This window comes from Sinohyriopsis cumingii, chromosome 2, assembly GCF_028554795.1.
Source record: "Sinohyriopsis cumingii isolate HCF-2022 chromosome 2, ASM2855479v2, whole genome shotgun sequence".
Taxonomy (NCBI): domain Eukaryota; kingdom Metazoa; phylum Mollusca; class Bivalvia; order Unionida; family Unionidae; genus Sinohyriopsis; species Sinohyriopsis cumingii.
Window position 1 is genome coordinate 106,809,642 of NC_142962.1, and position 21,224 is coordinate 106,830,865.

Consider the following 21,224-nt stretch of genomic DNA (forward strand, 5'->3'; position numbering starts at 1 on the left):
GGGGGGTAATGTTAGAAGCTTAATTAATCCAGTATAGCCCTTTTACCATCAGACAAAACTGGGTACAGTTTTACTATGAGGACACTTGAAATAAGTTGATACAGTAAAACCTGTCTTGAGAGACCACTGCTATGAGAGACTACCTGTTTTGAGAGACCAGTATCTCAATGCACAGATTTATTGATTATATAAAGTTATGACATGCTATGAGACACCACCTGTCTTGAGAGACCATTATTTTTTGGCAGAAGGGGTGGTCTTTCAAGACAGGTTCTACTGTGCAGTACAACCTTTCCTTAAAAGTCAACCCCTCTGACATAAAACATGGTCTCTTAAGACAGGTTCTCTCTCATGAGAGATCATAATATATAATCAATACATCAATGCATTAAGAACCTAGTATCAAGACAGGTTATCTTTCATAGCAGTGACTTTGTGGGCAAAACTGTTCATCAGTTGAGCAATACAGTAGAACATGGTCTCTCAAAACAGGTGGTCTCTCATAGCAGTGGTCTCTCAAGACAGGTTTTACTGTAACTATGACAAGCTGCTTTTTGCATTTCTCAAGTTTTGGTTGTGGAACAATTATATATGATTGAATTCTATACATTTCTTAAAAGAACTGCATGGTGTAGAAAGAAAGCAATTTATGTGAATGAAACAAACCAATCTAAAGTTTTGTGGTTAAACCTACAAAAGGACAGTTTTATCTTCAGGTCAGTGGTGTGCGCTGTAAGCAGGGCATAGTGCATTTCCATGTTTATCTTCAGGTCAGTGGTGTGCACTGTAAGCAGGGCATAGTGCATTTCCATGTTTATCTTCAGGTCAGTGGTGTGCACTGTAAGCAGGGCATAGTGTATTTCAATGTTTTATAATGGTCAACACCACAATGCAGCTTTTAAAATGTAACAAATATTAAAGGCCTGTTTACCAGAACAATTCACATAAAAATACTTTAAAAATGATATCAGTGTCATACAAAACATACCATATAAACAGTTCCAAAGTAAAATTGATGAAAGGTTACATAAATAGCATGTTATTGTAAGGCCCTTCAGTTAGGAGGAAAATGGACACAGAGATACTGTAAATTGACAGAAAAGATATTTAAATAATATGAGGGTTAGAAAAGAGCATAATTCGTCTTGTGGAGATGTCTACATACATGTCACCTGTCTAACAAGAACAGGGTCAGAAATAGCAGTCTCAAGGTCCTAGGAATATCACTGACAATTTCAGGACTATCATGGGCCCCCAGGTTGCCTGACATCCCCTGACAAATCTTCTAGTATATATGTAGACCAGTCCAACCTTTCATTAGAGCAGTTTAAGGTCATCCCAATTAAATTATCCTTAATATTATTAAAACCTGTCTGTTGTTTATGGTTGAAACAAATTTCAGTCATAGTTGCCCATGCCCATTGCACATAAAACACGTTGGAAACAAATTTCAATCTGAACTACCCATGCCCATTGCACATAAAACACATTGGAAACACATTTCAATCTGAACTACCCATACCCATTGCACATAAAACATGTTGGAAATAAATTTCAATCTGAACTACCCATACCCACTGGACATAAAACATGCTGAAAACAAATTTCAATCTGAACTACCCATGCCCACTGCACATAAAACAAATTGGAAACAAATTTCAATCTGAACTACCCATGCCCATTGCACATAAAACACGTTGGAAACAAATTTCAATCTGAACTACCCATGCCCATTGCACATAAAACACACTGGAAACAAATTTCAATCTGAACTACTCATGCCCATTGCACATAAAACACATTGGAAACAAATTTCAATCTGAACTACCTATGCCCATTGCACACAAAACACGTTGGAAACAAATTTCAATCTGAACTACCCATGCCCATTGCACATAAAACACGTTGGAAACAAATTTCAATCTGAACTACCCATACCCATTGCACATAAAACATGTTGGAAACACATTTCAATCTGAACTACCCATGTCCATTGCACATAAAACATGTTGGAAACAAATTTCAATCTGAACTACCCATGCCCATTGCACATAAAACACTCTATTTTGCCATAAAACAGGAAGTGTTATTTTGCATAATTAAAATGTTATTCTGCAACCATGTAGGTCCATATGGAGAAAATATTTTGTTGTTGTGGAGCTTTTTACTTGATTTTTTAAATTAAGTTTTGTCTGTCTGTCTTTACTTAAACCCACAACTGTCAGAGCTACCATGAGAGGGACTGATGTTTTGGACAACTAAGTCATTCAATATTAGGCAATGCTTCAGACAACTAGGTCATTCATGTTCAGTTGATGTTTAGACCACTAGGTCATTCGTGGTCAATTGATGTTTAGACTACTAGGTCATTCGTGGTCAGTTGATGTTTAGACTACTAGGTCATTCGTGGTCAGTTGATGTTTAGACCACTAGGTCATTCAAGGTCAGGTGATGCTTTAGACCACTAGGTCATTCATGGTCAGTTGATGTAAAGACCACTAGGTCATTTGTGGTCAGGTGATGCTTTAGACCACTAGGTCATTCGTGGTCAGGTGATGCTTTAGACCACTAGGTCATTCGTAGTCAGTTGATGTTTAGACTACTAGGTCATTTGTGGTCAGTTGATGTTTTGACCACTAGGTCATTCATGGTCAGTTGATGTTTAGACCACTAGGTCATTCATGGTCAGTTGATGTTTTGACCACTAGGTCATTCATGGTCAGGTGATGCTTTAGACCACTAGGTCATTCATGGTCAGTTGATGTTTAGACCACTAGGTCATTTGTGGTCAGGTGATGTTTAGACCACTAGGTCATTCGTGGTCAGGTGATGTTTAGACCACCAGGTTATTCATGGTCAGGTAATGCTTTAGACCACTAGGTCATTTGTGGTCAGGTGAGGTTTAGACCACTAGGTCATTTGTGGTCAGGTGATGCTATGATCACTAGGTTATCCATGGTCAGGTACATTTTTGTATACTCACTGTCATCACAGGTACACCATACATTCAGTAAATTTTAATTTGACTGTTCATTTTTTTTCTTGTCCTTCCTTTTCTTACTTTCCTATTCACATTTAAGGAAACTTAACTAAACTACATAAATGACAACTTTATAGCAGTATGTCTACTATCCTAGAGACTAACATATAAATACACTAATTCAATGAAGTTCCATTTAGGCTTCTCTATCCAAATAATACTTGATATAAAGTACAACTTTGTCGTGCTCTTGAACTATTCTTGATAAACTGGCTTCTTTTTATGTCATTTATGCTCTTCACATGACAGTGTCCTTGTGAATACTTTACAACTCCCTCAATGATGGGACCATCTTTTCTACACTGATACTACTCGGCCTGTGCTGCCCCAATTACATTATAAAAAAGAACAGCACAAATAACTGTAAATCTCAACCCCCACCCAAAAATCAATGCATTTCTTATCCAGTCTGAAAATAGAAACACATGAAGGGCAGTGTTAATAAGTTGTATGTTAAACTTTATTATGTGGGCAAACATTAAGCCATACGTGATTGGGATGTCCAGCTTGTGTTCAAAAGAATGGTATCGTACATACAGTCCTGAGATTTCATGGCATATACGATACTTACAATGTGGTTCATCCCTTCCTCCACTGTATGGTCCCTGGAGTAAACCAAACTTGCTTTAGTCCCTGTAACTGCAATAGGACTTTTGCTTGCAATCAATGCTGCAGTTTCAAGAGCACCTTCTATCAGTAAATCTTTGTTCTGGAAAACTCGACTAAAATTAACACAAAAATACAATTTTTATTCTGCAAAGTAGTTTTGGATTTTAGTTTCAACAATTTCATGATCATCACTAACAAGCAGAGTGAGTAAACTGGACTGCATGCTGCAATAACTTTTTAACAGTTCTCTCCCTTGCAATAATAATTCACAGATATATATTGCATGACACCAAGCATGTGCAATTTAACTTCCATGTTAACACATTAACCCCTGGAGCTTTTTGTCATTTTTGCCTGAAAATCGAGTAGGAAACACATTTTGAAAGCTATTTCTGAATAGACTTGAAAATACCAAATCCCCGGTCTTCTTTCAATAACATACTGCCTAGCTGTGTTAGAAACATTGTTTTTCGTTGGCTATTTGACTTGCACATGAGCAGAAGGGTAAAAGTTGGACTTCTTTTTTATTTTTATTATTTTATTTTTTTGCTAAACAGAGCCATTATTTTTGTATGGAGACCACTCTTTATTCCAAATGCCCATCTCATCCTACTTTTTGCAAAGGCTCATCTGTCTGTTTGCAGTTCATACTGGTTTGCCTTAGATCTGAGACCAAAAAGTCTAAAATCCAGACACAAAATCGGATTCCGATCACAGGCGAATTTTGGGTTAAAAAAAGTCGGTTCCAAAAAATGAATTTTTTTCTATCTGTATTTTGTAGTGCAACTAGATATACCAGATTATTCGGTATCATTGTAGAGCTACATCTGGCTACCTTTCTATAATACCACCCACTTTAGTGTATCATGCATGACCATGATGCTACAGAGCTCGGCAGTAGGCTACTACCTCCTGCCCCGTAAAGTCGTTGCTAGGGGTTAATGTGTTAAGTTGCAAAATGTTTTCCTCATTTTGGCATCAAATCTTGCACAGTTATCCTACATGGTCTGTATTCAATCAGAAATATCTTTAGAAAAAAATAGTTAAACAACCTTTGGACATGTTATAGGTTGACACAGCTAAAAATGATTTATGCATCCTTTTAAATCATATAATGTTATCTGTAAGACAATGAACATTTAAATATGGTATGCTGGCTTCCCTTTCATCTTAGAGATAATGAAAATCACCGTAACTCTAGCAAACCGAAATGAAATCCTACGGATAAGAAGGAAAAATTATTTAAATACCAGCAAAATTGAAGTTAACCAAAATCATTATATCTGATGTAGTGCTGATCTAAATAAATGAGCCTGATATATTTACAACTGAGGAGGAATTCTGCTATACCGATTAAAGACAGGATCGGAGCATAGAATTAGCTGAACTGTTTCATTCTCTAACTGTGGAGGTGAACTAACCATGGAATAAGCACATATTTGTCTGTTACATATCTGTATAAGTCTAACCAGGTGGTTTCAAAACCCTCTCTTTAATTACATGCTTACAATTTCTGTGCACCTTTTTTGTTGCCAGAGTGTTTTTATTTTTTCAAATTTTATCACAATAAATCCTGGATATAGAATGTGTCTCCACAGCTGCTACTGGGTTTAAAAGGATACAATTTCATATGAAAGGTTCTAAATTTATTACCAATCTACCCTACTTATTAAACTGAATTATTGATGACAGGTGTGCCAGGTAAAGGAAGGTAACAGCAATACCTGACAAAGCCCATCTGCTTGGCTTCATCTGCATAAAATGGTCTCGCTGTGTAAGCCAACTCACGAGCCAGACTGTCATTACCAATAATCTTGGGAAACCTCTGTAATGTTCCAAGGTCAGCAGCAAGTCCAAGGTCTATCTCCTAACAATGTAGAAAAATATGTTATGTACCTGTTTTCTATCCTGTTCAGGCTTATTTTGATATTCTTTTTAAAGTGTGATTTGGATTTTTAATGTAGCTTTAACAACTTTCCAGTCATATTGCTACAATGGCTGCAGTGTTTGCAGTTTATACTGATGTTCAGCACTGAGGCATCATCCACAGACATGCAGCACAATGTCTCACCCAGTCATATTATCCTGACACCAGGCCAACCAGTCCTAACACTAACCTCTTAATGATGCATGCTCAGTGAGGCAGCTGTAAATAACATTTTTATAACTCATTGGTATAACTCGGCTGGGACTTGAACCAGCAACCTCCTGCATCTGAGGTGAATGCTCTAACCACTAGGCCACTGAAGAGGTAAAAGTCTGAATGATGAATAAACTTTATATACTTAATTCAGTGTGTAGTCAGAAGTCCATAAGGGGATGTGTATTTATTTGAATGCAGTGTGTAGTCAGGAGTAAATAGAGGAAGAGAATTCTGCATGTAGTCAGAAGTCCATAAGGGGAAGTGTATTTATTTGAATGCAGTGTGTAGTCAGGAGTCCATAAGGGGAAGTGTATTTATTTGAATGCAGTGTGTAGTCAGGAGTCCTTAGGGTAAAAGATTTTATCTTAATTAGGTGTGTAATCACAAGCCCACAGCGGGAAGAATGTTTATCAGACTTTTGTGTTTAGTTAAGAGTCTATAGCGGGGGAAAATGTTTATTTTATCTCAGTGTGTAGTCAGAAGACTATAGGGGGAGGAGTATTTATCTGAATTCAATATGTTGCCAGGAGTTGGTTAGAATTCAGTGTGTTGTCTGGAGTCCATAGGGAGAAAAGTGCTTATCTGAATTCAATTGAGTGTGGAGTGGGGATGTTTATTTTAACTCAGTGTGTAGCCAGAAGTGTTTTTGAGAATTCTGTGAGAAGTCAGGAGTCCATAGGGAAATGTGCTTATCTGAATTCAGTATGTAGCCAAAAGTCCACAAGAAGAAGAGTGTTTATTTGAATTCAGTGTATTGTCAGGAGTCCATAGTGAGAAAAGTGCTTATCTGAATTTAGCATGTTGCCAGGAGTCCATAGGGAGAAGTATGTTTATTTGATTCTCATCCAATACAGTGGGTACTAAAACATAAAGATGTACGTACAAGCTATAAGAACAATACGGTCATTAGTTACAAAAGTGTCAGCTACATGTAAATAATGTCAACACCTGAAGCTCAACACAGTGATCACTCTGGCATCCTTTATTATGTCCCCCTATCTATCCATACCCTATATTCTGGTCAATGTTACTTGGTTTTTGTCAAGCGCACTTTACCTGAAGCTCAACATAGTGATCACTCTGGCATCCTTTACTATGTCCACACATCTGTCCATACCCTATATTGAGGTCAATCTTACATGTTTTTGAGCATGCTCAATGGTGTGTTGTGATTTGGATTTTTAACGTAACTTTAAAATAATTTCAGTCATATTGCTACAATGTCTGCAATGTGGCAGTTTATACTGATGTCTAGCACTGGGGCATCATGCTGCAGACATGTAGCATGATGTCCCACCCAGTCACATTATCCTGACACCAGGCCGATCAGTCCTAACACTAACCTCTTAATGCTGAGCGCCAAGCAAGGCAGCTGTTAGTACCATTTTTGTAAGTCTTTGGTATGACTCAGCTGGGAATTGAACCCACGACCTACCAGTGGCAAAGTGTTTTACCTTCAAGATAAATTAAAGGCATGTTCCATAAAAAAGGGTTCTTCTGTTTAGTATTAAATCAACTTTTCTGCTAATTTAGAAGCAAATATGGAGCAAGTGACAAATTTACTGGTAATAATATAAAATGTGACACTCTATGAAGTAAGTAAAATTCCAAGCATATTTGTAAACCCAAGACAAATACTGTAGCATTAAAGTTAAGAGATTGAAACTTCAGAAAATTCACCTGAATGACATGCCCTAGAAAAGTATTAGTCACCTTTTCTTGATAACAGTTACCTGTTTTTTTAAAGTTAATGTATAATACTATTAATGAAGTTATTCCAGAGTTATTAATATTTGAGAGAGAAAGTTAACTATGATGAATATTTTGCTTGATGAACCAGTAAAACTACATTTGTTGTAAAACTTATTTTACCATTACAAAACTTTACCACCAAGTCATTTCTCCGTATTTTCCTGTCACTTTGCTCTTTTTAGAAAAGTGGAAGAAGTCACTTTGCCATAAATTTTTAGTAAAACATATTACATGGCCAGTTCAATTGCCTGACTTGAAAATAATTAAAATATTCAATGGTTTCAGATCAAGCAATCTTTACAAAAAATTTCTTTTCTACAAGCATCAACACCGAGACAAACATTTTGCTACATTGCATGACATCTGTGTTAATTTTAGTCTTAAATTCATCAGGAGTTTATACAATTCCATCCCTCATAGAATTCTGACACATATTCATTTAAATGGAAGATAAGAGCTTGTTTCTTAGTGATGTCTTGCTTTATGAAAGGTTACTTATGTCCACCATCTTGGATTCTTCATGAATAATTTTGATATTGTATTTTGTTGAATTGTTAACATTTTTTAAGAAAAATCAGATTGAAATTTAGCTGATGATCAACTCCCACCTTACTTGATTCAATGCATAATGTTGGAATAAAAGGGTGAAGACTGGAACGCTTTTTGCAAAATCTGATAATATATTCTGTTGCATGGCTTCTGAGTTGTTGTTCATTGGAATTTCCATTTTTAGTAACAGTGGCCACATTTGATGGTAAGTCTATATAATCTCTATACATGTGATGGTAAGTCTATATAATCTCTATACATCTGATGGTAAGTCTATATAATTTTGATGGTAAGTCTATATAATCTCTATACATCTGATGGTAAGTATATAATCTCTATACATCTTATGGGTGTGTGTGATTTAGATTTTTAACGTAGCTTTAACAATTTTTCAGTCATATCGCTACGATGTCTGCAGTGTGGCAGTTTATAGTGATGTCTAGCACTGGGGCATCATGCTGCAGACATGTTGCATGATGTCCCACCCAGTCACATTATCCTGACATCAGGCCGACCAGTCCTAACACTAACCTCTTAATGCTGAGTGCCAAGCGAGGCAGTTGTTAGTACCATTTTTGTAAGTCTTTGGTATGACTTGGCTGGGGTTCGAACCCGCGACCTCCCGCATCCGAGGCGGACGCTCTAAACACTAGGCCACTGGAGCGGCCTACTATGGTAAGTCTATATAAATCTCTATACATCTGATGGTAAGTCTATATAATCTCTATACATTTGATGGTAAGTCTATATAATTTTGATGGTAAGTCTATATAATCTCTATACATCTGATGGTAAGTATATAATCTCTATACATCTTATGGTAAGTCTATATAATCTCTATACATTTGATGGTAAGTCTGTATAATCTCTATACATTTGATGGTAAGTCTATATAATCTCTATACATTTGATGGTAAGTCTGTATAATCTCTATACATTTGATGGTAAGTCTATATAATCTCTATACATTTGATGGTAAGTCTATATAATCTCTATACATCTGATGGTAAGTCTATATAATCTCTATACATTTGATGGTAAGTCTATATAATCTCTACACGTGATGGTAAGTCTATATAATCTCTATACATTTGATGGTAAGTCTATATAATCTCTATAAATCTGATGGTAAGTCTATATAATCACTATACATCTGATGGTAAGTCTATATAATCTCTATACAACTGATGGTAAGTCTATATAATCTCTATACATTTGATGATAAGTCTATATAATCTTTATACATCTGATGGTAAGTCTATATTATCTCTATACATATGAAAGACCTTAGTACTAGAATACTTTGTCAAACTTGGTAAAATTCTGCAGTGCAGTTTCTGACAAATCATTTAATCCTTTTCAAATTTTAATAATCATGCTCAAATTTGCTAGTAGATTGGCATCATTTGTAAAAATCTGAAAGGTCATTATGCCAGGATGACCTCTGTGAGGTGTGGTCAAATTCTATTCAGAAGTTGTGGAGAAGAAATTGTTTAAAGGCTTTTCTACACAGAGTAACAGCGGCCATATCTGAGGGCAGACTGACATTATTTAAACAGAACTTAAAGGTCTTCATGACTGCTCCTTTGGTCTAGTAGTTAGAGCGACCACCTCGGATGTGTGAGGTCTTGGGTTCGATCCCCAGCCAAGTCATACCAAAGACTTATAAAAATGGTACTAACAGCTGCCTCATCTGGCACTCAGCATTAAGAGGTTATTGTTAGGACTGGTCGGCCTGGTGTCAGGATAATTTGACTGGGTGGGACATCATGATACATGTCTGCAGCATGATGCCCCAGTGCTATACATCACTATAAAACTGTCACACTGCAGACATGGTAGCAATATGACTAATTTTTTTTAAAGCTACGTTTGGGAAAAGAAGTCATTTTTTAAGTTTTAGTTTTTTTTTAAAGTAATGGTTGCCATATTGTGGGTCACTCTGCATCATTTGTAGAAAATTTAAGGGTCTTTATGCCAAGAGAAGACTGAATCTGGTCAAGTGGTTTTTAAGACTATCCAGCTGATGCATGATGGACAAAGGGCCATACATATACCCACTTGACCTTATGCTAAAACAAATGAAGCAATAAGACTAACATTATTTCGGGGGGGGGGGCATCTTCTGTACAAATAATGGGGTTTCTTTCCTATTAAGAAAATATTTCAAAACAGAGCTCTCTTATGATTTTCAAAATGTAAGTCCGGGTTTCTCATTTCTAAAACAACTAAGGTTTCAGGAAGAGGAAAACTATTGACACAAATCTGAAATCCGTGAAACCTGAACCTGTGACTGAAAGTCCTGGAAGCAAGGATTCTCTCAAAGACAGCTCTGCAACATTTCATAAAGATCTCAAAATTCTTGTATATAAAAAAAATTTGAAAATTACTTTTCCATTGGATATTATTTTTCTGTAGTAAATGGATCTGAGCATCATTCAAACTTATCACAGACAAATCCATAACAGTTACTGTATGTGAACATATACCTTGATAACAAACCAGGAATCCTGGGAACAGTAGCGAATATCACAGGCTGATATCAAGTCTATACCCCCACCAATACAGGCACCATGAACAGCAGCTATCACTGGTTTCAGGCACTGAAAAGTAGAATCTCCACATGAATTCCTTAAAAAAAACTCTAAATGGTTTTGATATCATTCCCTAAACTTTCGATACTTAGTTGACTGTGGAACTATATTTGTTTTTAGCAGTATACATGGTGTAATATTCAGTTCCTGTCTATGTTATTCTGGTCAAAAACACTGTTCAAGAAATAAAATTAATATGGTACAAGGTTCAGTCACCGGGTCTGTGAATATGTTGAATCTGGAAGCATTTGACATATTTAAAATTCAGATATTGTCACACAGTGTGTATTTACATTGGATACAACTACAAACTGCATTGACCCTGATCTGCCACTGAATAATGCACTGTCACATCTGGGTCTGTGCAGTTTGTTAGGATTTGTCAGTAGAACATGCAACACTGACTCTAATCTGTCAGTGCAATATGCATCAATATATCAGGGTTGATTTTGTTTGCAGCTGGTCCTGACCTGTGTGTGCATATATATATATATATATATATATATATATATATATATATATATATATATATATATATATATAAAAAATCCCACAGACCATTTTTCATAATGCCATGATGTTCCATTTAATCTAACTGGTCCATACTCTCAACAGCCTCAACTGTCATAGTTAGGAAATATGCTGTTAGAAAGCATGGTATATACTGCTGATATCTAAAAGGGCATAACAGTCAATCTTGTCACAGGGACTTGATCCATGGGCAGGCTCATGGGCCCCAACCATAGGCTTGACCCATGGGCACCATTATGGGCCCTGACCCATGGCCAGGATCATTAGCCCTGACCCTGGAACATGATGCATTGGCAGATCATTGACCCTTACCCAGGTACTTGGCTCATGGGCAGGATCATGGGCCCTGACTGAGGAACTTTTCCTGTGGGAATGATCATGGGCCCTGACCCAGGTACTTGGCCCATGGGCAGGAAATACTAATGGGAGTTGAGAATGCAAAATGTTTTTATGTTCCAAATACTTTATAGTGTAAACTGGACAAAGAATACAGAAGTATGAGTTATGGATCCAATGGCCCCATCAGCAGGAATTGTAGAATGTGACAAGTAATTATGTGATTACGTCATATTCTAAACATGCATTTAAATATATGAGACTACTGAAATAAATAAACTGATGAGAAGAAAAAATAATCAAACAGTGTATTACTTCTTAACCTCATGCCCCCGAATAAATAGATATTTAAGAATAAAGGAAATACTGGATTATATAAAATGCAAAATTAAGTGAAAAGAGATTCAAATATTAGGAAAAAAAGCCAAATAATCAAAACCGATCTTTTTCTTGACCCCATGGCTACATCTAGGAATATGACATAGCTGATGATCAGGGATCATCCTCGGCTTCGCCAATGTCGCAAATTGCGATTATTTGTCCATATTGGCAACAAAATATACCATCTGGCGATTTTGTTGCCAACAACCTTTTTGGCCGTGTAATTTGTACATACAATTATGGATTTCAAAGGGACCACAAATGGAAGCCATAAACGTGGATGCACAATGCACTGAAATCTGTTACATAACTAAACTGTTTGCCAAACCCATCTTTACAGCGTTTTGGTACATCATAATCCACTTAACATGCTGACATCTCGCCTGAGTACTGTATGTTGTGATACACTCAGTCATGCTACTGGAATATACCTACAATCAACCAACCTCTGAAGACGCAAACAGAAACACTTACAGTTAATTGAATGATGGCTAATCCTTCTTTTTTTTTTTAAATGTATCAATAAAATAGTTTTGCTGAAACTTTAGAGAAAACTGATTACCTTTGATTGTGTATAAAGACAAAGCAAATGGAAACAATCTCCATCAGAATTATATACTGTCAACAGTCCAACTTTATCATAGGTAAACAAAAGTTTACTGTTGCGTGTTCATCCTAAGAGTAAGTTAACAAAATTAACAGCATTTGGATTTAGTGCAAATTCATCAAACAGTCACCAAACCTGATGCTATACCAGACAGTATGAGTAAGTTGACAAAGTTAAACTGAAATTGATGCTATACCAGACAGTCCAACATCGTCTACATGTAGTGATGGTAGTAATGCTTCAAGTGCAACACCACATCGTGATGAACGGGTCAAAAGCTCCCGAAAGCTGGAAACTTGGGCGTCTGTGGCTGAGATGTGATACAAAGTTAAAGCAGATGTTCTGTGATATATGTATCAAGGCACAATTCGTCAATTCATTTACAACTGGTTGAAGAAGAAGTGTATCACCAAACATGAATACATGCAGGGTAAGTTAATTTTGCTCAATGATCTTTTACTTTTGCCATCAATCCCACGTTACGACTCCAGGGACTTAAACAACGCAACATGAAATAGCAAAACAAACAAGTTTTGCGAAATTGAAAATAATTTATTTCTCAGAATACAGGAGTGAAAGAATTAAATTAACTTACAGCATAGTGAATGAATTCCTATGTCCCAAAAGTCCTTTAAATTTCAATAGTTCCATGAAATCCGAATTAAGTTCCAAAGAAAAATGCCCCTTCTGTGTTGAAGTTTCAAATGTACAGAAAGATTTCCAAAGAATTCAAATAGTCGCTGAATAAATTTAGTTAATACTGTACAGTTATTCTAGCGTGTCATGCAAAAAATAACTCTTTTAAAAAACCAAGCTGGGTTACTGAATCTGAATATAAGTCATGCAGATTGGGACCTACTATCGGTAAGTTTCTTGCGGCATATTTAAGCAACGTTTTCACTAAATATACTTTGAGTTTTTGGGTCCAATACACATGAAATTCTCAAAGGATATGCTGTTTCTCCCTGTGGAGTGTTATCCCCCCACCCACCTGACCACATTTCATATTCTGGTCAGCTGTGCCCAGACTGCACAATAACTAAAGGTCAGACTCAATCCTCTTCGACATACTTCAAAGAAACTGCCTGTTCTACTGTGAGTGAAAGCACTAGCAACTGACTGAGAAATAAACAATGCCCTTTTTTTGTTATAACTATCAATGCCTAAAATCGGTGTGAATTTATGTTAACATTTCAAATGTGGTCCCAAGCTACCATACATGTGATAACTATTTCCCACATTTTAGATTCCATCTTATTTCCTTTTTGTTAACTCATATATGCATATAACACTGCTTAATAAATAACATATTTATTCCAAATTAATTAGTTCATTCCTTCTTTTAATTTAATGATGGTAATTAATGCTTATATGTACAGTACATTAATGCCAGGTGTTGACTCATGTAAGTTTCATTTGCAGGAATGGATATCCTAGTTTGCTTGTCGAGAAAAGACCTACAGCATTCAGTGATCGTTCTTGGGATTTAAAAAGCAATTCACTACAAGCAAAGCATGTAAAGTACATGTACAGCAAAAACAAATTTCTGAACTCCTGGTAGATGGTGATGTACTTTATGAAGCTAGCCATAAATGGGGGGGGGGGGCATTTAATTACTAAAATGAAATCGACGGTCACATTATACATCAGTTATCTTACATTGCAAAGTACAATCATAGGGTTTTAGTTGTTGTTGTTGTTGTTCTAGGGTTTAATGCCATTTTTCAGCACAAGATAGGCTATACATAGCGGCCAGTATAACTGGTGGAGGAAGAACCCTGGAAAACCCAGGGAAGAACCACCAAACCATGAGAAGCTACCAGCAGGCTTTCCCATGTACCAATGTTAGCCCAGCCTTGGACTCAAACCCACGCAGACAGAGGTGAGATGGCAGTGATCCGTAATGGAGAGCGCTTTAGACCACTCAGCCACTCGGGGCCCCTAGGGTTTTAGTATTAAAATGTCATTAACTAAATTTCCTTACAAACTATTATTTGGAAAATAATATACATAATATAGATTTGCTTGATACCGGATGTTTCTATTTAAAAAATAGAGAATTGTTGTTGCTGTGGGGTTTAACACCATTTTTCAGCACAAGATAGGCTATGCATGGCGGCCAGTATAAATGGTGCTTGCCGCATGAAATGATTCTAGCTGGATTTAACTGCTTATCTAGCATCACATCATCATACACATCTAAATTATTCATAAATCTGTCCAATTCATCTACGGATGGTGCTTCATTAATATCTGTAATAAAATTAATAATAGCATTACCGTCATCAATACCATCTACGTTCATTACATTTTCAATAAAATCTTTAAGCACTTTGTAGCATCACTGATCATCAACTGATGGCGCTACTAAATACAACTTATCCCACTTGAGCCATCTCACTGTCAGAGTAAGAAACAATTGTGTTTTACCTGATCCAGATGGACCTATTATTATCATTCTGACAGAATTTGGTAGAGCAGGATGATGTTTCACTAGTTTTTGTTTTCATGTTGCTGAGAAATCAATGACATCCATGTTATGAAGATGTAATAAATAATATGGATCTATATTGTGCAAAATGTAGAGCACCCACTTTCACAAGCGGATTAATAACAATAATAACAAAAAATAAAAAGCGCGCACTTACAGGTAAATGTGTAAAATGTGGTGCAAAAAATATAAATTTATCTCGCTGACACAGTCAGGTGACAAATCAAGGAAAATCAGTGGCGATATTGCTGCTTCATTGGGAAAATTACCAGGAACTCCATGGGCTAAATATCCAGGAGAAAACACCTTCCTGGATATAATTATTGTGGACCTGGAACCCAACTTGATATTCGACTTGATAAACAAGATAAACCAAAACTAGGTGAATATCCAATAAATGAAGTGTGTCATGTTCATAATGTAGCTTATAAAAATCCAGATCTGTAACAAAGACGTATTGTAGATGTAAAGCTGATTCATGTATTAAATTCTATTCAAAATAAATCTATTAGAGATTCATTAGCTGATTGGTTGGTAAGATCTGCGATGAAAGGTAAATTATTATTTGGAGCTGGTAATTAATCATCTGATTATTAAAATAATGGAATCGATTTATTATAGCCCAAGAGGATATTGGAAAGGTAAAGCAGCGATTAGTAAACTCGCTGATGCAGCAAATGCTACACATTCTGTTGCTGCAAAATGGTTAGCACGACAGGCAATATGGGAAATTTATTTACCACCACCTAAAAAAAATCAACATGCACATTTTGATGTCAGTACTCCCAATGAAGTATTCTGTTTTTACCACATGATACTATGAAAATTGGTAGACGTCATTTCACATACAAATACGCATTGACTGTCATTGATGTTGCAAGAAGATATAAAGAAGCAGAGCCATTGTCAACTAAAACAGCAACCGAAGTTTCTTTTGCTTTTGAACAAATTTATCATTGAGGACCCTTACGATGGCCACAACTATGACAGGTTGATCCTGGCAAAGAATTTCTTGGTGCAGTATCATCTTTAATGAAAAAACATAACATCAAAATCAGACGAGGATATACTGCAATTCATCGTGATCAGGCAATTGTTGAATGATTTTATCGAACATTTGCTGAGCGGTTATTTGGATATCAATATGCGAAGGAAATAATTCAGAAAGATATAAAATCTCGTGAACGGGTTGCAAGATTGCCAAGTTTAATAGCTGCATTAAATAATGAAATTACTTGAACAATTGCCATGAATCCTACCAATGCAATTAAAAAAAAAACCACATACCAATACAATGACGTGACTTTTTAAAACAACTAGTATTAGATAATGTTACTGTACGATATTTATATGAACCTGGTGAACTTGAAGACGATAAAAAAAAGAGTGGTTTATCCTATTTGGAGTATTACGACACATAAAATTTCTCGTTTAAACTTAATAAAATCCTGACTAGTAGCATCTAAAAAATCTCGATTTTTATGGTAGATATATACTACAGAAATCCATTTTTCTAAACGTTCAATTGTCTTTTAAATAAGTTTTTCTACTTCTAAAATCAGAAGCAATATTTATTGCTACTATTTGGTCTTCAATATGTCTGAGATTATGATCCTTATATATATTTCTGTAAGCCATAGGAAGTTTTTGCTCAGGAGATTGAGGAAGTGGTCTTTTCTGTTGTGGCTGAATTTATGACACAGAAGATTGTTGTTGTTCTATTTGTTGCTGCGGAAAAGAAAGCTGATTTGTGGTTGCAGCAGAAGAGATTTTTGTTGAGGAATTCATTTTAGTGCTTTGTCATTAAATTTCTTTCTATCACCAACAAGTTTTCTATATCTTAGATCATCATCTCTGGTCTGTTTTTTGTTGTGAAATATGTGAAAGATCCATTTGATAAAATTATCATCGGTTACATTTTCATGACCGAAATTTCAAAATATCAATTTTTTTCAGGTAATTTATCTTCTTTAGTATTTTTAAAGTTTTTCAATAAAATTACCTCTAAATTTATTAATCAATTTAACATTCTCTTTTTTAACTTTAGGTTTAGGTGCAAGATCTTTTTTATCTCGCTAATACCTTCAAGTATTTCTTCATCCATGGGGGGAGGATGAGCAGCATCTATTTCAGTTGGAAGACCTCTTAAAATCTTTTTTGTCTGTTTAGTTCTTCTTGCTATCTTTTCAGTTTGCTCAGCAGTTTGTTTTACCAGCCCAAGAAGACCTTCAGTAGCTGTTGCAACTCTTTCAGTTACTTCAGTGACGGGTTTAAATAATTGTTCTGTAGCTTCTGCGTATTCAACCTGAGATTCTTGACGTTCTTGTAGTTTTTGTTTAAGAGAATCACGAACAGGAAGAATTGTTTAACTGCTTCTAATCGTTCTCGAGCTAATCTAGCTGTATATGACTCCATAGCTGGTGCCATTATTTTATCAGCAATGATTTTAATTACCCGCACAGGTTTATAACAATAACTTTACATGACCCTCGATGTAAACGACTTGATAAAATCTTCGGATAAAAAGAACAGCAGCGGGGGGGGGGGGGGGTCAACCTCAGTGAGTGCAATGAAAATGGTACAAAACATCTTTTTATAAGCCTTATTTCAGAAAAATAAACCTCCATGATAGTTTTTTTCTTGGTCTTTTTGTAAACCTTATTTTTTCAGTGTGAGGACTCCTTGAAAGAGGTCTGTTAACCACCACCCCTGCTCAACATAGATGCTGATCTGCAGGCAAATTATGCTAAGGCAGATCAGAATCATTGTTGTTTGCAGTTTGACTTGACTTATAAGTGAGTAAATATGGTATTAATCCACAACCCCAATACTAGATAATCCCATTTTGTGAGCATAATAAAATCTGGATAATGTGTTTATTAGTATATCAACAACATTTTTCGGTTATATAATAATGGCTACATGGTGTGGACTGAATGTGAAGTTCTAATAATGTGAAATTAAAGAACTGCACAAAAATATGGAAGATAACCCTTTCCAAACATGTAGTAGTACAACATAAAAGATGCAGGGTAAAAAAGTTAAATATAAAACAAAAGATAAAGGGTCAAGATTTTAAAATTTGGTAAAATGTATATAAAATAAAAAATAAAGGGAATATGGTTAAATCTGGTAAAAATGAACATAAAAATTAAAAGCTAAAGGGTAAAGAAGTTAAAAGTTGGAAAAATGTATGTAAAATAAAAGATGTTGTTGTTGTTGTTGTTAAAGGGTTTAACGCCATTTTTCAGCACAAGATAGGCTATACATGGCAGCCAGTATTATTGGTGGAGGAAGAACCCAAGACATACCCCAGAAAAAAACACTGACCCGCGAAAAGCTACTGGTAAAAATAAAAGATGAAGGTTAAAGATGTTAACATTTGGTACAATGCACATAAAATAAGTGATAAAGGTAAAAAAATTATCATTTTGAAATACTGGATCATAAGACAAAAGGTGTTTACTGGAGTATGTCACCTTTTCTGGTGCGGTAAAACTCTGCTGCCAGTCAACCAGTATCTGTCTTATTTTATGAGCTTTTCTACCCATATCTGTGTCTGGATCATCCATCAATGCCATTAAATGACCCAGGTCCATCAAATCAAGCCCTGAAAACACAGGAATAAAGAGGAGTAAGGAAAGAGCTGTAACAACTTAGTTTGGTCCAGATAATACTACATGAGAAAGACCAATGGTGAGAAAGCCTCTTGCCCAGAGTCTAAGAAGGAGAGAATACAGGAAACACTCAATTTTCTACCAACAATAACACAGTATGATTCCATTTATCAACAAAAGCCTTAAAAAGTTGCATATCAAAACCAGCTTCAACTTCTAGTCATTACACAATAGCCCAACTCTTATCTTCATATTGATATACAGGTCTATATGTGAATCTTATTAAACGTACTGGTTAATACCTACAAAACCATGATCTGTCTATGATACACAAGGTCATGCTTAATACCTACAAAACCATGATCTGTCTGTGATACACAAGGTCATGGTTAATACCTACAAAACCATGATCTGTCTGTGATACACAAGGTCATGCTTAATACCTACAAAACCATGATCTGTCTGTGATACACAAGGTCATGCTTAATACCTACAAAACCATGATCTGTCTGTCATACACAAGGTCATGGTTAATACCTACAAAACCATGATCTGTCTGTCATACACAAGGTCATGCTTAATACCTACAAAACCATGATCTGTATGTGATACACAAGGTCATGCTTAATACCTGAGAAACCATGATCTGTCTGTGATACACAAGGTCATGGTTAATACCTGAAAAACCTTGATCTGTCTGTGATACACAAGGTCATGGCTGATACCTGAAAAACCATGATCTGTCTGTGATACACAAGGTCATGGTTAATACCTGAAAAACCATGATCTGTCTGTGATATATAAGGTCATGGCTGATACCTGAAAAATCATGATCTGTCTGTGATACACAAGGTCATGGCTGATACCTGAAAAACCATGATCTGTATGTGACACACAAGGTCATGGCTGATACCAGCAAAACCATGATCAGTATGTGATACACAAGGTCATGGCTGATACCAGCACCACCATGATCTGTATGTGATACACAATTTTTTTAAATAAAACATTAAATTAGTCAAAATTTGAAATCTAAAACAAATGCAGAGGCACCAAATTAGAAAAAAGAAAGGAGCTAACATCTGATCAGTACATAGGACAAGGACAGATAAACAACAAATGATAACATGACATTAGCTGTCATCATTATATTCAGATAATGCATTTAGTCTTTAACATTCCAAAATTAGAATTGATAAAATTAAAGATCTAAATGAATTAAAGCTTGATTGCTCTCACAAGTTGTTTGATCCATAGAATGGCAGCTGCATATCAAAAACATTTTCTTCCAAATGTTGAAGTTTTTTTTCTTGGGACATCTAAAATTGTATCTGATGTGTTTAATGATGCAGAAATATTACTTATCAGTTTAACAGTAATAAATTTTGGCAGTTAAAGGGAAAAGGTTAAACACAGCATTTTTTTTCTAAAAGCCTATTTGCTTACCACTGGAAAGCCATGATCAAAACTGGCCGATGTGGTCATTATGTGCTGGCTGATCTGGATCTGTTCAGTTTGTTGGGATTAATCAGTAGAACAAACAGCACAGACCCTGATCTGCAGGTGCATTATGCTATGGCAGATCAGGATCTTTGTAGTTTTACTTGACTTATGAGTATATATGGTATGATGGAATAGAAAAATCATAAAAATCATGGAAAATGCCACCTTGTGAGAACACTGTAAGAAATAAATATCAATTTAAGAAGTCTTCTCAAGTGAAATTCAAGCTTTCATTTTATTTCTGATTCACTGTATCCATTATAAATGTGACATGCCTTCATCTATTCAAGCATGAAAAGAGTGAGCTGGCTCACAATGATGCATGCTACCACATCATTGTGAACCTAATAAAATGATCATTTGGCAGCTACACAGCTCCGGTGGCCTAGTGGTTACAGCGTACACCTTGGATGTGGGAGGTTGTGGGTTTGATCCATGGCCGAGTCATGCCAAAGACTTACAAAAATCAGCTGCCTCACTTGGTGCTCAGCATTAAGAGGTTAGTGTTAGGACTGGGCGGCCTGGTGTCAGGATAATGTGACTGGGTGGGACAGTTATGCTACATGTCTGCAGCATGATGCCCCAGTGCTAAACATCACTATAAACTGTCACAATGCAGGCATCATAGTGTTATGACTGAAAAATTATTAAAGCTACATTAAAAAATCCAAATCATACACACACACACACATTCAGCGGCTAAGCTTGATGTATTTTGACAACTCTTGAAACCATAAAGAACATTTAACATGATAACTTATTTTGTCTCAGCCAATTACAATATACGAAAGATGCTTGCATCACAGTAACTTTTCATGCATAGGTACAGCCTAATTACATGTAGAAATCACACAACTAGACAGCTCCAAAGTTACTGATTACCTTATCTATGGGTTGTTCTTCAAAATATGCAGTGATACATTAGAAAACAAACTTGTTAAGTTCTAGTGAAACTCACAATATTTTGTCTTTTGTTTTCTTTTTGGTTGCTATTTTTCAATTCAGATGAAGTGTTCTGGGACCATGCAACTGAAGCATGCCGCCTGTTTATAATGGTACAAATAATATAGG

At 35.9% G+C, this 21,224-nt stretch overlaps 1 protein-coding gene across 7 annotated transcripts in view; it reads right to left on the reverse strand.

Moving 5' to 3' along the window:
• LOC149805573 (delta(3,5)-Delta(2,4)-dienoyl-CoA isomerase, mitochondrial-like) overlaps window positions 1–21,224 on the reverse strand; it is a 43,270-nt gene that overhangs the window by 2,568 nt on the left and 19,478 nt on the right. For all 7 annotated transcript variants that reach the window (XM_089950199.1, XM_089950197.1, XM_089950196.1 and 4 more), the window contains 4 exons: window positions 18,513–18,643; window positions 10,583–10,696; window positions 5,374–5,516; window positions 3,612–3,762 (listed from right to left, as the gene is read on the reverse strand). In XM_089950199.1, the coding sequence (XP_089806325.1) occupies window positions 3,612–3,762; window positions 5,374–5,516; window positions 10,583–10,696; window positions 18,513–18,643 (539 nt within the window). The remainder of the gene's footprint in view (window positions 1–3,611; window positions 3,763–5,373; window positions 5,517–10,582; window positions 10,697–18,512; window positions 18,644–21,224) is intronic.